The sequence below is a fragment of the Onychostruthus taczanowskii genome, unplaced genomic scaffold (genome assembly GCF_017590055.1).
Source record: "Onychostruthus taczanowskii isolate IOZ18803 unplaced genomic scaffold, ASM1759005v1 scaffold51, whole genome shotgun sequence".
Lineage (NCBI taxonomy): Eukaryota > Metazoa > Chordata > Aves > Passeriformes > Passeridae > Onychostruthus > Onychostruthus taczanowskii.
The window spans coordinates 4,587,544-4,603,750 of record NW_024502680.1 but is presented as its reverse complement, the minus strand read 5'-3'; the positions used below and the strand labels follow the sequence as shown (position 1 = coordinate 4,603,750).

Sequence of the window (16,207 nt, the reverse complement as noted above, 5' to 3'; positions counted from 1 at the left end):
GGACAAGAAGAAATTGCCTCAAGTTGCCCCAGGGGAAGTTTAGGTTGGATATTAGGGAAAATTACTTCCCAGAAAGGGCTGTCCAGCCCTGGCACAGCTGTCCAAGGCAGTGGTGGAGTCCCCCTCATTCCTGAAGGGATTTAACAGACATATGGATGTGGCACTTGGGGACATGGATTAGGAGTGGCTTTGGCAGTGCTGAAGGAATGACTGGACTTGATGATCTTGGGGGGCTTTTCCAACATAAAGGATTCTGTGATCCTACTTAAGCTGTGCTTTGCAATTTTGAGGCTCTGGGAGGTCTGACTTACAAAGTGACTCATGAAAGCATCCAGCTAATCAGTTCCCCACTGCAATATCCAGGTAATTGCTGCTTTTCATCTCTGCTACGTCCTTTGGGGTGTGGAGTGACTTTTCCTGGTGAAGCAGAGCCTGGTGCCCTGCAGCTGATGAGTGCCTGGTCTCAGAGCAGGCAATTCCCTTCAATTTAGTGTCATCACAGAACTTCCCCAAGATCTTTTCATCTGATGATTCATGTGATTGATTAATGATAATGAACAAAGATTTTTAAAATACATTTTTGCAGCTGGATTTTAAGGAGTTGGTAAAAATGAAATAGGTGTTTTTTCTCCCCATGAACCAGGCAGAGCCCCAGCACATCCCAGAACTGAGGGATCAGCCTCTTCTGTAAAACCAGCAGTGCCAAGTGCCCCATTGTGCCTGGCTGCATACAAATCCTGTGATATCAGGAGATAAACCTGCAGCTCCATCAGAGCTTGGAATCCTGCCTTGTTCTTGCCCTGGGCCTCAGGGCAGGCTTTCACAGCCAGGCTTTTGGGTAAAACCAGGGCTTGGAGTGCATCTTCCTCTTTGGAATGCATTTACATCTACCTCAGTCTTGGTTTTAAGCACCTTCTGAAAGTTGGACCTTTTTGGTCCTAACTGAGTGTCTGGAATATTTCTGGTGTTAAATCTTCCTCTGAACTTCTCTGAAGTTGCTGCTTTTTGGTTTCCCAGCTGTTGGTGCATGATCACCTTGTGGAAACCTGGCTGCTCCTTGTGAGTATCCAACTGCAACTCCATTCATGGCTGAGCACTGACATGTTCTTAATCACAAATAATGGTAATTCCTCAGTTCAGCTTTTTTCAGGGCTTTAAGGAAGTTTTGCAACGAGCCCATGTTGCCTCGCCCTGGAGCATTCAACTTAAATTGAGGGCTGTTCCTGGTGCCCAGATTTAATAAAGGGGAGACTGTGACCTCTTCAGTTGTGTCTCCAAGTAGGTGTTGTAATTTCAGAGGTTTCTGGCTCTGTGGGAGGCTTTGCCCCCCTCTCCCCTCTGTAGCTGTGTGTGTGGCTGTGCTCATATCTGACACCTTCATGGTGGCAGACAAAAGGAGCCACAAAAGCCTGTGGGCATCCTGTGGGTTTGACAGCATCCTTCCCCTGTTCTGAGTGGCTGCACAAACAGGTCTGAGAAGAAATGAGGTGTATGTGCTTACGTGTAGCACTCAGGGATTGACACAGTTTGGGGAATTTGGGATTATACATTGGCCCAGGCAGGAGGATGAAATCTGTAAGATTCATCTCACTATGTCCTTGGAAAAATGTCTCAGCAAGCTGGGATTGCTCTGGGACTCTGTTTCTCTTATCAAAACTAGAAATGGTGGGTTTGCTGGATTGGTTTTAAGGGTTTTTAGTACAGGATGCTCAGATTCAACAGGCCCTGACAACAAAAAATGTAATATTGCTGAAATCACCTTTGACCTGGTCTGTGAAGGTGTTTGTGTTGGTTGCTCAAAAGTGGTTATGGTCTACTAAATGTGACAGAGTTTGTTTAGCTGAACTTTTTCCTTTGTAATTGATGAAAATGGCCTTAAAAGGAAGCCTGATTGCAGTGGGGACTGTTGCAGTAGCAGTATTTTGGTGTTCTTTTCCCCCTTTTGACAAGAATCACTCCAAGAAGTGGTGATTAATGTTGTGTTTTGAATTATATCTAGTGCAAACCCACAATAATCAAATTGTGTGGTGGTGCTAAATTGGCACTGGTCTCAACTAGGGGAGGATTAGCCTTGAACACTATTGTTTGTTCTGAGTCTGTTGAATTTGTTGGTGTAGGGTAAGTTTTTTTCCATGCAGAAAACAAGGAAATAATATTGATAAGCAAACACAATATGGATGGTGGGACTGTTTCACAAGATAAGATTTCAGTTTCCGTATATACTTGCCTGGGAGTCAATCATCCTTTTGGGTGCTCAACCACTATAACGTGGAGAGAAAACAACAGAACGTCACACTGACCTGCTGGAAACTTCCCTGAGTGCTGGAAAGGGAAAGGCTTTGGCAGAAGAGTCACCATGAGAAGATGAATGGGTGCATTGTCCAAACCAGCCTGACTCGTTCTGTAGATCTTAAATCCACTCTTAAACAATCTCTGATTTAAAGCTTCAAATTATTGCTTGGTGGCTCTTATAATTAAAAGCAAACCAGTTCAGCAAGCACAGGGCCAGAGAGTGTGTGAGGAGTTAGTTAATCAGCTTAAACTCACACCCAGGAATCTCTTTCCTCCCTTCGTCATGTGCTGGGTGAAGAGGTTGAGGTCTTTGGGCCCTGTAATTACTGCTGTTACACCTGAAGTTCTGTACAGGTAACCTGCTCCTCTGACTTCTCAGAATCTGCTTTTCCACCTCCATTTTTAATGCTGGCTTTTAGAACTGCCTGATTCAGTCATTCAGGGCTGTGTAACTTTGTTTTAATGTAGGATCTTAGTTTGATCTTAGTTTTTCTTTCCTCTTTCCAAGCCTTTTCCATCTGTCTTGTATATAATCAAATGCATCAAGTGTCCAGCCCACAGGAGTAGGACTTTCTCATGCTTCTGTTGGAGTGCAGACCAGAGACTTCAGCTGGCCATGGCTTCAGTGTCTCCTGCACTGCAAGAACCTGTTTGTACCTTCCCCACAGACAGAGTTGTTATCAAATAGAAGGGAATCATAGATTTGTTTGTGTTGGACAAACCTTCCAAGACCATAGAGTCCAACCATTCCCCCAGTGCTGTCGAGGCCACCACTCAAGTGCCTCACCTACACAGATTTAAATCCCTCCAGACTTTAATCTTCTACCAGTGCCCCAGGCAGCCTGTTCCAATGTCTGACCATCCTTTCTGTCAATAAATATTCCCCAATATCCACTTAGAACCTTCCCTGCTGCAACTCAAGGCTGTTCCCTCTCCTCCTCTCCCTGTTCCCTGGGAGCAGAGCCTGACCCCCCACCAGCTGCCCCCTCCTGTCAGGAGTTGTGCAGAGCCAGAAGGTTCCCCCTGAGCCTCCTTTTCTCCAGGCTGAGCCCCTTTCCAGCTCCCTCAGCCACTCCTGGTGCTCCTTCCCATTCCCTGGACACACTCCAGCCCCTCAATGTCCTTGTAGTGATGGGCCCAAAAGCATGGGCTGATGCATCCCATAATATACCACAATTGTCACTAATTTATTGGCACGTCTGAGCTTCTCTAGAATGCTTCCATCACTCTTCACTCAGCCAGAGTCCCGTTTTCTTCTGCAGGGCTCAGGCTCAGTTAGGGGAAAGGGTGTCAGGGCTGTACAGGGAGCAGGATCAGACCTTGGAGGAAGGAAAAGAGCAGAGGATTTCTTGCCTATTCTTCCTTCCAGGGCAGTAAAACCTTGGCTTGACTCATCCATGACATGTAAATTCCCCCTGGTGCAGCAAGGAGAGCTCCTTGGGCTGTGCTAGGCTCTCCTGTGCCAGCTCCCTGCCAGAACTAGTCCCAGCACGAGGGAGACACAGAAAATGCTCCCAGGTGTGAGGGGGGTGAGGTTGGGAGAGCTCTTGTTGATGTCTCCTTAAGCTTCTCTAAGGATCTTGCCACCAAGGGGGGAAAAATCCCCAAATACACAGAGTGGTGGGAAAGGGGTTTGAGGCACCACCTGTGCTTCTGCCCTGTGGATGCTCTGCTTGCTTTGGGTTACTGGAGTTATCATAGGTGCCTGAATTTTAGCTGGCATCAGTAGTTTTATTTATTTATTCATTTTAAAAGGTGGGGGAGAGAGCAGCAAACAGTTTTAAGGTTACCAAGAGTCAAGTGTGTCAAGCAGAGAGCGAGGAAATAAGTAAATCTAGACATAAACAGCCTCCAGCCATGTGGCAGTAAACACAAGTGTACCTGGAGTGGTAACTCAGCAGCAAAGCCGTGTCCTTGGAGCACATTCATGCTTGGGAAGCATTTGGCACATCCCACTTCTTCCATGGGCACCAGTCTTGTGCAGGATGGGACCACACTGCCCAGTGCAGCTGGCTTGTGCCTGCCCAGAAGCTGTCAGGAAGTGCAGAACCATAGCCTGTCAGCCCCTGGAATGTGCTTGATTTCCTTTCTGGGCTTGACCCCACTCCTTTAAGCAGAAATGAGTCTCAGAACTTGGCCTTGAACTTCGGGGCTTTTTGTAAGTGCCATTTTAAGAAAGGAGGCAAACAAGTTCTGTACATGCTCAAGTGACCTTAAGTGACTTGCAGATCTGGACTGAATTTTAATTAATATGTTGATTTGTTTCCAAAGTTTGTCTGTGGTTCCTTTTTCCCTCAGACCAAGCCTCGGAGGTGCAGGTGACGATGATGCTGACGGAAAGCTGTAAACTCAGAGGGCTTCACCACAGGTAGGGCATGCAGGGCTGGTGACAAATCCACGTCACTGTGAGGTGGAAGTACCTGGGCTAAAGCTCCCTGGGGAGAGGGAGCTCTTTGTTGGGAATTCAGCAACACTTCTGTAGAGTCATGGAAGGCCAGGGTGATTTGGCTGGGAAGGGACCTTAAAACTCATCTCTGCCATGGGCAGGGACACCTTCCACTAGCCCAGGCTGCTCCAAGCCCTGGCCTTGTCCAGCCTGGCCTTGGACACTTGCAGGGATCCAGGGGCACACAGAGCTGCTCTGGGAAACCTGGGCCAGGGCCTCACCACCATCCCAGGGAAGAATTTCTTCCCAAGATCCCATCTATTCCTATCTGGCAGTGGGAAGCCATTGCCCCTTGTCCTGTGCTTCCATCCCTTGTCCCAAGTCCCTCTCCAGCTCTCCTGGAGCCACTTTAGGCACTGAAAAGGACTCTGAGGTCTCCCTGGATCCTTCTCCAGGCTGGACATTCCCAGCCTTATATAATAAAGACCGTGCCTAAAATACAGGAGTAGCAGGTTTTTGGTGAAACATCCTAAAATAGAAACAAAATTAACTTGCCCTGCTCTCGTCATTCCAAATGAGCTGTTGTACTCCCGTTTATAAGTCAAGCTTTTTAAAAAAAAGTCCAAAAATCTTTTCTTCCCTACACTGCCCATAAAGCTGGGACCTTCATGGGTCTCCAGAGCTCATAGATGTGACATCTGGCTGTGAGAAATTTTCAGGAAGGAGTAAGAAAATTCAAAATTTAAAAAATGGTAAGTTGTTGATGACTTTTACTAATGGTTTTCAATGAAAAATACAGGTATTTTAAAAAGTGATTAATGGAAATTGAAACTGTGTCCAGTTTGGTTTGCGTTTCTATGAATTTACATGTTGATATATATAAGATCATGTATTATATTTCTTCTAAGGAAGATGTGCAGAGACACTGCAGTGTGGGGGTTACCTGAGCCACAAAAGGCTTGGAAAGGCCCTTAAAGTGGCTGATTCCAAGCTAAAATTTTATGTTCTGTCACTTTGCAGCAGATCAGACAGTCAGATGTTCTGACTTTTTTTTTGTTTAACTGCTGTAGTGGAAGTATATATTTTATATCTGTAATAGATTTAGAATGTTGCACCTCCCAGTTTAGGATATAGCACTTCTGTGTATTCACCTGCATTCACAACAATTTATGTCAGCCCTCTTGGACCAAGTGAAAACATTTGGAGGGTTCTTCACAATGGGAAACTGGTCAAATATTTCATTTATTAAAAATACTTTCTAGGGCTTCAGTTAATTGGACACCTTGTGCTCTGCAATTCCTAATACAAGATTAAATGCTTCTCTTCTGTGTTGAATTGATTTTATTACTGTGTTTAGGAATCAAAATTATTTTAATAAATTTCAGTTCCATAACATTATGAATTTCTCTGTTTTCCAGGAATCTGCTGCCTATCACTCATGTCTGTATAGAGGAGGGAGAGAAACCAATGGTGCTGCTGCCCTACATGAACTGGGGGAACCTTAAACTCTTCCTGCGACAGTGCAAATTGGTGGAGGCCAACAATCCTCAGGTACCCTCGGGCATGTGGGACTTTGTGCCCATGAAACCTCCATTTGCTCTGGTGCCTGAGTTTGGGCCACCAGAGGAATGCTTGTGGCACTCTCCTGTTCAGTGTGATGGCAGGAGAGCTGCAGAGGTGGCTCCCCAGCAAGTGTTTGCCTTGTTTCCCACCGGGAAAGCATTCCTGGCTGTTTATCCTGGGTGTTCAGAGTGCAGGAAGCTGTCACCTGTCATTTAGGGTAGGAGCTCAATCAGTGTATCCCAAAATTATAGCAACAATGAGAGAAAATTGTGGATTAAATTAAGGAAAGTCGTGTATGGAGAAATTTCAGATTTACTGATACTACTTTTGGTATCCCAAGCTATAAATACATGCAAGATTTTAATTATGATGGGACTGTGAATTTGCAAAAGGAGCTGAAGCAACGGTCTTTGATACTTGTTTTGGAGAGCAATGAAGATTTTGAATGTGCTGCTGCCTGGAAATGAGCTGTTTTCCAGGGAAACAAAGTGAAAAAGTTGTGGGAAGGGGTAAAATGGACCATTTTTGCCTATGTCCACTTCCAGTCAGAGTAGGTACAAAGAGTGAGGCACTTGCAAGATGGAAGTATTTTCCCTTGGCAAAAAAAAGAAGTTAAAATATAGAAAGGCACTATCATGAGTGCCCGTAGGTGGTTGTGTGTGTGGGGACTGGAAGGGGAGGGGACACTGGGACACACAGTAACCCTGCAGGTACTGGGCTGAAGGGGCTGATGGCTGCTGCTCTGGGCTCTTGCAGGCGATTTCCCAGCAGGATCTGGTACATATGGCCATCCAGATTGCCTGTGGCATGAGCTACCTGGCCAGGAGGGAGGTCATCCACAAAGACCTGGCTGCAAGGAACTGTGTGTAAGTACTGTCCCCTCTGCAGCTCCCTGCACTCAGCCTGAGCTCCCCTTCAAAATGCAGGGTTGGGGTCACTGCTTGTGACCATCCTTTCTGTCAATAAATATTCCCCAATATCCACTTCACTGTCAGTGAAGTTGTTTTCCTCCAAAGTAAGGGGAGCCAGGAGCCACTCAGCCTGAGCTCCCCTTCAAAATGCAGGGTTGGGGTCACTGCTGTAGTCAGTGAAGTTGTTTTCCTCCAAAGCAAGGGGAGCCAGGAGCTGTGGTTCTAAAGGATGCAGAACATCCTCTCTGTAAATGCTTCAGCTGGGTTTGTGTATCACTTTTTCAAAGGCTTGAAAAGAGTTAAAGCTTCCCTTCAACTTTAATAAAAACTTGGAATATCTTTGACAGTTTATCAATGGATAGATTTTTGTTTGAAGTTGGTTTTCTTCATTTTTTTTCTCCTTAAAAACTGAGTTGAAGACTTTGTTCATTGGTAGATTTCTTACTTGCCAAATGATGGATAGATAGATAGAAATGTGCTTTGGAATGGCAGGAATACCAGAGAGGGGTTTGATAACATCTTCAGGCTGGAATACACTCCAAAATGTAGAGGTGGAGGTGTTTGGTGGCCTTCTAGGAACCCAGTCACTCAGTGACCACCATCTCTGCTGTTGTGCTCCATAAGGATGCTCAGTGTGATGGGGCTCCTGACAGATCCTGTTCCTAGTTTCTATTACTTTTCCTCACTGCTGAGCACACTGAGGAGGACGTGGGACCACAGGAGATAGAGATCAGAAACATCAGGGACATCAGCTGGAGCTTTATGTTTGGAAAGAGAAAGAGGTACCAGTAGCCAAGGTCCACTGAAGGACTTTGTTCCACCAGCCCCTCTTTGTTCCCCAAGTTTGCTCTGGGTGGTGAAAGGCTGGAAAGTGCATGAGACCCATGTCCTAATTTTGGGAAGGGAGCCAAGATTCCAGTGATCTTGGCAGGTTTAAGGGAGGAAATGCTTGTGGTCTCATGTGCCCGTGGCACAGCCAGGTCTAATTACAGTGGACATGAGAATTACACAAGTCAGGGCTCACTAATTGCTGGGGAATTGCCCTTTGCATTGCATTTGTTTTCAAACAGGTCTTCTAGGAATTTCTCTAAACTCTTAAAAATTACTAGATAGGAAATTTCCTGTTGTGTAAATTTTGAGGATAATGAACTGGCCTAAAAGTGCATAGAAATAAAATAAATATGTATCTGGGATAGTAAAGAGGGAAACACACAGAGCATTTATATTTCATTTTTCTCATCAAAATAAATAATTGGCAAGATGAGAAGACAACAAAAACCCGTTTGTTATAATACCCCCACCCCAATGTTCCTTCTGTATTTTTGTCATACAGTGTTGAAACCAACATCTTTGCCATATTCTGAAGTCAGCTGTTTATGAGAACACTGAACTTTATTACACACAGTTTTAAGTTCAAAGAGTTTGAATCACACCCCAGAGGGGCAAATTCTCTATGCTATTTTGAGTCATCTGTTCTTGATTAAAGTCAGTTTTCCTTAGTACCCTACTTCTGACAAGCTTCAATATCTGTTGTGGAGGGAATAAACAGTTTTTCAGCAGATGGCTTGATTGGAGACATGCTTTTGGACCACAAAGGGTACTGGTTGGTTAAAGATATTACTGGCTCTTTCTTTGCTGAGATCTTTGCCTCGTTATTGCCACAGAGGTACTAGAGCTACAGTGTTTAATTGCTCTGATAGGGGATCTCCAAAAGAGCAGTAGTAACTTGAGGCAGTTACTTGTTTGCTTTAATGGTATTTTTTTGCACTGGTGTTTGGTTTTGTTTAATCAAGCCTGCTGATTTTTCTACTTCTTATCAGTTGGCACGGAGTAAATTGGTGCTGTGATAATATTTGCTAATCACACAGTAAGTGTGTCTTGATGCAGGAGAGAGCCAGTGCTTGAGAGGTGGGTTAGCAGTCCCCAGTGAGATGCTGAGTGTGGACCTTAGGGCTGGGCAGAGCTGTTTGCTGTGAGGCTGCTGGGGTTGCTGACTGCTGCTCTCTGTGCCCCAGCATCGACGACGGCCTGCAGGTGAAGATCACGGACAACGCGCTGTCCCGGGACCTGTTCCCCATGGACTACCACTGCCTGGGGGACAACGAGAACAGGCCCGTCCGCTGGATGGCCCTGGAAAGCCTGGTCAACAATGAATTCTCCAGTGCTAGTGATGTGGTGAGGTTTTTTTCCCCCTCCCCTTACATTTCGGAAATGTGTTTTGGTAGACATTTTTCTCTTTTTTCAGCTGTTGGAGAATCACAGAATCCCAGAATGATTTGGTTTGAAAGGGACCTTTAAAGCCCATTTAATTCCACCCCCTGCCATGGACGGGGACACCTTCCAGTAGCCCAGGTTGCTCCAAGACTTGTCCAGCCTGGCTTGGAACACTTCAGGGATCCAGGGGCAGCTACAGCTTCTCTGGGCACCCTGTGCCATGGCCTCACCACCCTCACAGGGAACAATTTCTTCCAAATATCCCATCTAATGCTGCTCTCTATCAGTGTGCAGCCATTCCCCCTTGTCCTATCCTTGCATCTCTTGTCCCAGGTCCCTCTCCAGCTCTCCTGCAGACTCTTTCGGCACTGGAAGGTGCTGTGATGTCTCCCTGGAGCCTTCTCAAGGTGAACCCCCCAGTTCTCCCAGATGACCCTAGAGCAGAGCATGCTCCAGCCCTTGGAGCATTTCTGTGGCCTCCTCTGGACTCACTCCAGTAGCTCCAACATCCTTCTGACGTTGGGGATCCCAGAGCTGGAGAAAGGGGATCATGGCACTGGATAGGTAACAGTGGCTTGTTCAGAGCAGCGTGTCTACTCCCACTCCTGCATCAGCTGCTTGTGGCAGGTGGTTCAGGGATCAGTCGGGCCCTTTGTGCACAGCAGGAGTGCCCCTTGCTCCCTGTTCCCTTGGGAGCACTGACAGGGAACACAGTCAAACACAGAGCTGCACTGGGACTAGTCTGCTTTTCATAAAGTATTCCAAGTTGGAAGGGACCCACAGGGATCATCCAGTCCAGCTCCTGGCCCTGAACACGACACCCCAACAATCCCAAATGCTCCTAGAGTTCTGGCAGCCTTGGGGCTGTGCCCATTCCCTGGGGATCCTATTCAGTGCCCCAGCACGCTCTGAAAGTCAAGGTGGACATCCATTCCTCACCTTGTGCTCTGTGTGCTCAGCACAGATCTGGTCAGGCACAGCTTCCTTTGATAAATCCACACTGGCTGTTCCCAGACATCCCTGTGCTTCAGAGACATGCGAGTGAGCTGAGGATAACATCATCAGGATAGCATTAGCAGGAGCTGGTGTTTGACTGTGTGGCCCATAGTCCCCCAAATCCCAGCTCTTCCAGAGGATGCCTTCATTCCAGTGGCCAGGAACCTCTCCCAGCTGAAGTGACCTGTCAGAGATAAGAGCAGTGTTGCAGTGACCTCAGCCTGTTCTCTTGGATGCATCCCTTCCAGGATAGTGGTCTAGTGCCAGTTTGGGAAATTTTAGAGAAGTTCTGGTTGTTTTTTTCCCTCCATGATCTCTGTTCTAGTGCTGCAGCTATGTAAACAGGAAAAAGAAGGAAGGAAGGGAAGGTGCCAGTTGTGCTCCACATGTGTATTCATTGGAAATGAAATTGTGTTAGATCCAACCTGAAGACAGAAGAGGAAATGGAAGTTGCCTGTAAAAGCATGTTTTTAGAGAGCTAAATGAGCCCAATCAAATGGTGGTTTTTTCATTCTTACTTTTTAAAAAAAATCTGGGACATGAAAGCAATTACTGTTTGTGAGAACTAGGAAATCAAAGCTTATGTAACAGCGGCAGTGAGATGTGGAATTTTATTAGGATGAGTAAATCCTAATTTTTAGGATTATTGTAACCATTTTTGAAAACTCCAGTGCAATTCAGCATCTCTTCCAGCCCATTTTAACCAGAAGTACTTTCTTCATTGCTTAGGGATAAATGCCATCCACCTTTTAACACTCAATTCTAACTGCAGACACGTGGCCATCTGAGTTTTGTAGAGTTCAAAAATGAACAGTTTTTCTGTGTGTAGAAAACACCATGTGCCCTAAAATATCAGCTTTGCATCTACCTGGACTCCTTTCACAAAACGTTGATGTCAGATGTTTTTGTGGGTTTGGTAGGAACAAACCCAGTGATCCATTGCATGTAACAGGGAACGGGTGATGAAGTCTGGTACAAACAGTGTCTGTGTCTGCAGAGATGCCAGGGGATGTGTTCCAGGCTTGCTTTTTGGATTACTTTCTTTCAAATGTGTTTGCTGGCTTGAAACTTTCCCAATAATGTGTTGCTCCCCTGCCAACAGCTCTATCAGTCAGCCAGAGTGTAGGAAAACAAACCACAATTCCTGCTGAATCTTAATTCCGTGTTTTTCCTGCTGTTGCACATGAAACTCTGCATCTCTTCATGCCATTTTTGTGCAGCTACCTATGGAATTAGAACAGCTGTATTCCCAGAGTGGTTTTGCTTGAATCACTGTCTCGTCTTCATGATCACCCCTTGTCCCTCAGCACTCTTCTCCACTGCAGCTAAAAAGGGGCTTTATTTCCTTCAGTGGCTGTTTGGAGCGGGGCCACATCTGTGCCTCTGCCCTTCCCACCTGAAAATATCCCTTCCCTAAGGGCTTGGGTCAAAGCAGGGGTGGGATTTCTCTTGGTTAAAACAAGATTCATGTGAGCCTTGTATGAGTCTGCCCCTTTTTAATGACTGATGATGTGTAGCTTGAGTAGTGAGTCACGAGGGTGCAGTATCAGCCCCATCTCTGTTTGGTCTCCTGGGTCTCTGGATACCAGATAATAAATCATTTTCCTTGTACTCTGCTTGTGTGTGGATTCATAGATGGATTTTTCATCACTTTAAGGTCCTTCTGGCAAGGGTTGCCAGCTGAATGTGTTGAATGCTGATTGTGCTGTCAGGTTTACTGAGATGAAATCTTTTTTTTTTTCCCTGAGTCCTATTCCTGAACATACTCTCCAAATATACAGATGATTCGGAATTAAAAAAATACAATTTCATTTCTGATCCTTTGAATATTGCAGACTTTTTTGAGGATTTTTGAGGCATTTTGAAGAAGTAAAATGTTAAAAAAACCCAACAGTTTTGTACTAGACAATCATTCACTGTTCAGTATTGTTGAGATTTAAGTGTTCTGTAATGTCATGTTAAAAATTGCATGATTTTTAGCACTGATATGTTAGTGGAGTAAGATTTTAAGTTTAGTTTAACTTTGTGGAATCACAGGTTGGTTTGTGTTGGGAAGAACCTTAAGACCATCTGGATCCTACGCCCTGCAATGGGCAAGGACACCTTCCACTAGCCCAGGTTGCTCCAAGCCCTGTCCAGCCTGGCCTGGAACACTTCCAGGGATGGGGCAGCCACAGCTTCTCTGGGCAATTTAACAGCAGTTCTGTGATTTTTAATTAGCCCAGTTCAAGACATATGTCACCCTGATTTTTAAGTTTTTCTAAGCCTTCTGATGTTTACATTCTTGTAACAAACTTTCTCACACACTTTTTGTGAATAACTTGCTGCTTTGCATTCTTTTATGGAGGAAGAGAAATTTGATGAACTGTTGGTTTGTCCCGTGTCATTGGAGAGGTGACTCAGTCACCCTCCAATCCACTGTCACTTTTGGAAATCTATAAACGTTGGAGTCAGAAATTAAAAGTGCCTTTTTTACCTCGAGAGAGCATCGTGTCCGCGTTGTGTTACTTCGTGTCCAGTAGCGACAGACGTGTTGAATTTGATTATATAGAGCATTTATGTAAAGCTTTCTTACTGTGTTTAGTCCTCCTCACAGCTGGTTTTGTGCCCTGGCTGGAGGAGCTTGGGGGTTCAGCATGTTGTGTTAATGCCTGCACTGTTCCTTTGCAGTGGGCCTTCGGGGTGACGCTGTGGGAGCTGATGACCCTGGGACAGACCCCCTACGTGGACATCGACCCCTTCGAGATGGCAGCTTATTTAAAGGATGGCTATCGAATAGCTCAGCCCATCAACTGCCCCGATGAACTGTGAGTGCCTCTGTGGGGGAGAGAAAGGTGCTGGTTTGTGCTTGGGGTGTTAAGCCAGGCTGCCCAAAGAGAGAGCCGGGGTTGCCTTTCCTGGCCTGTTTGTTCTGCTTGGGGTAAACATTGCTCATGGAGCTCTGGCTCTGGGGTCTCCAGCATCAGAAGGAAGTGGAGCTGATGGAGCGAGTCCAGAGGAGGCCGTGGAGATATTCTGATGTATGGAGCCTCCTCTGCTCTGGAGACAGTCAGGGAGTGTTCAGCCTGGATCAGAGAAGGCTCCAGGGAGGCCTTAGAGCCCCTTTCAGTGCCTAAACAGGCTCCAGAAGAGCTAGAGGGTGACTTGGGACAAGGGGTAGAGTGACAGGACAAGGGGGAATGGCTCCCCATTGCCAGAGGGCAGGCTTAGATGGGATCTTAGGAAGGAATTCCTCCCTGTGAGGGTGGGGAGGCCCTGGCCCAGGTTGCCCAGAGAAGCTGTGGCTGCCCCATCCCTGAAGTGTTTCAGGCCAGACTGAGCAGGTCTTGGAGAAGCCTGTGCTAGTGGAAGGTGTCCCTGACCCTAGCAGGGGGTGGAACTGGGTAACCTCAAGGTCCCTTCAAACCCAAACCATTCCATGCTTTTATAGCAGTTGAGCAATTTCCAGTGAACTATGTACTGCTCCTTCCTGGATTGCCATGGGTTATATCCTAAATCAAGCCAGGACCTGTGGTGACAGCCCCTTAGCTCATCATTCCAGGTGTCCATCCTTGGAAGGAGCTGTTCAGCATTATGAACCATAAGATCCAGGGCTCATTGTCTCTCTCTGGTGGCTCAGCCAGTTTCCCAGTGGCAGATGCTGTTTTGCCTTTCAGGCTGGGGCTGTTGTTGCTGGGTTGCCTGGCTGACACGGTTCCCTGTGCTCCATGTGCCTCTTGTGTTGCAGGTTTGCTGTGATGGCCTGCTGTTGGGCCCTAGATCCTGAGGAGAGACCCAAGTTTCAGCAGCTGGTGCAATGTCTCACTGAATTTCACGCAGCGTTGGGAGCCTACGTGTGAAACAGCAGCAGAAGATGGAAATCCCTCCTTGGGAGAAGCCATGGCATCCATCTGCAGCTCCATGCATCCCTTGGACTCGCACACATGATGTGTATAAAGCAACACTACAGGGAGAAAGCACTTCTTCCAAAACACTGTGCCTTAGAATGCCTTAGTAGTCTCAAGTTTTTTTTGTAAGACCTCTTGGTGTTGAATATTTTCTAGATATCACTTTTGCTAAGTTAAATTGAGACCTTTTGGTTTGCCATCAGGATTTGTAAAGTGTAGAGATAGTGAACTGAAACATGAGATTTGGATGGACTTTGCACTCTGACAGCAGACGCGTGATTTTTTTCAGAAGGGTTTATGGAACTGGTAGAAAAGTGAGGAGAGGGGAAATGAAAAAAAACACTGCAGAAAATTTTCCCTGCTTTTAAAAAAATGTTGAAACTGAATCTTTCTGACCAGCTCTAGTGTTTGTACTTGTATGTATCTGGAATAGCTTTTTAGTATCAACTTCTTCTATTTTGAGACAACAGCACATTATGGTTGGATCCACACATCTTACCTTTTTAACCCATTCACAAATGTTCTTTGGAAAAGCTGGTCTTCAGGATACAACATCTCCTTTCTAAAGCGATGATGTAAAAGTGATCCCAGTTTACCTCATACAGAGTGGTGAAAGTGGGGTAAGAATGGTGCCCCTCCTTTCACATCAAAGGATTTTTGAGATGGTTTTATGTGCTAACTAAAGGCCTTCAGAGAAGCGCCAGAGCAGCCCCTGTGTGGGAGTCTGTCACCTCAGGCTTCTGCCCAGCAGTTTCTCTTGTTCAAAAAGGTACTGGTTGTTTTTTATGGGCTTTTATGGCCTGAAATGGGCTTAAATATATAAATATATATTTGTAAAGACACTTGCAGAGTAAAGAATGTTTTTCTATTACACCTAATGTGAAAGCTTGGTCCCTCACCTTGCCCTGTGTGTGGATTGTGCAGGTTGGTGGTGGTGGTGGTTAGGTTGGAGTTGGCAGGAAGAGAAAGTGGATTGCCTGCAGTGGAACTGCTTCCTGAGACTTCAGGTATTATCCTGCTGCCTTCCTTAACCCAGAGATCCAGTCCACCCCAAGTTGTTTTGAACATTGCTTAAGAGGACTGAACATGTTTTTTCAGCAAAAATGTGTGATAGATTCAAGCTTTTTCCATATGTAACAAAGTTACTTGCAGGACGTCTCCTGGTGAACTGTAGGCTGCATCCTCTGCCTGGTGTCACCATGAGGAGGGTTGTGTTTCAGCACAGTGTGGGACATGAAAAGTTGCCTTTTGTCTCACCATCTGCAGCTGAGCACCTGCTGCCTCGAGTGTTTGTGCAACTGCAGGGGTGGGACATTGCCCTGACAGGCTCTGGAGCCATCAGAGTGTTTTAGGAGACTGCAGTGCAAGTACAAGCAGCTGGATTTGCCTGGGTCATGAGGATGTGCAGCTTCTGTTCTTTCCAGAGTTGGGAACCTTGCTGAAGACAATTAATCCTCTCTAATTAGTGTCACATGAGGCAGAGCCTTGTGTGGTCTGTGTCCCTCAAAACACCAGAGCTTTCCTGTCTGTTAACCTGTGGCCAGTGACCCAAGTCTTGCTGTATCCTGGAAGGAAATTTTCCTGCTGGCTCAAGTTTGGGCATGTTGTGATGGGCTGTGCTTGCCTGACAGAATTGGAACTGGTTTTGTTTGGTTGAGTTTGGAGTGGCTAAGTCTGGGGACACCAGCAGGGCTTTGGTTGTGTGGTCTCTCCGTTCTGACCTGGGGAACTGGTACCAGTGGCAGGACTTGACAGTGACGTGGGTGTTGAAGTCAGCAGTGGCAGTTCCTGACATCCAGGTCAGTGTTCCAACAGGATCTGCGGGGATCACAGCTCTGAAAGTGAGGTTGGAGAACAGCCCAGGGTGAAAATGATCCACCTCTTCTGTGTGCCCAGGGCAGAGTCACATGCACAGAGGATGTGCATTGTGCAAGTTCTGCTCACACCCCAGGGGTGTC

At 46.2% G+C, this 16,207-nt stretch overlaps 1 protein-coding gene across 4 annotated transcripts in view; it reads left to right on the top strand.

Moving 5' to 3' along the window:
* The window catches only part of RYK (receptor like tyrosine kinase), a 59,868-nt gene extending 44,748 nt beyond the window's left edge, over nt 1-15,120 (top strand). For all 4 annotated transcript variants that reach the window (XM_041416377.1, XM_041416376.1, XM_041416378.1 and 1 more), the window contains exons 10-15: nt 4,591-4,660; nt 6,097-6,229; nt 6,998-7,107; nt 9,168-9,327; nt 13,033-13,169; nt 14,090-15,120. In XM_041416377.1, the coding sequence (XP_041272311.1) occupies nt 4,591-4,660; nt 6,097-6,229; nt 6,998-7,107; nt 9,168-9,327; nt 13,033-13,169; nt 14,090-14,201 (722 nt within the window). In that variant the 3' untranslated portion in view covers nt 14,202-15,120. The remainder of the gene's footprint in view (nt 1-4,590; nt 4,661-6,096; nt 6,230-6,997; nt 7,108-9,167; nt 9,328-13,032; nt 13,170-14,089) is intronic.
* The last annotated feature ends 1,087 nt before the right edge of the window (nt 15,121-16,207 follow it).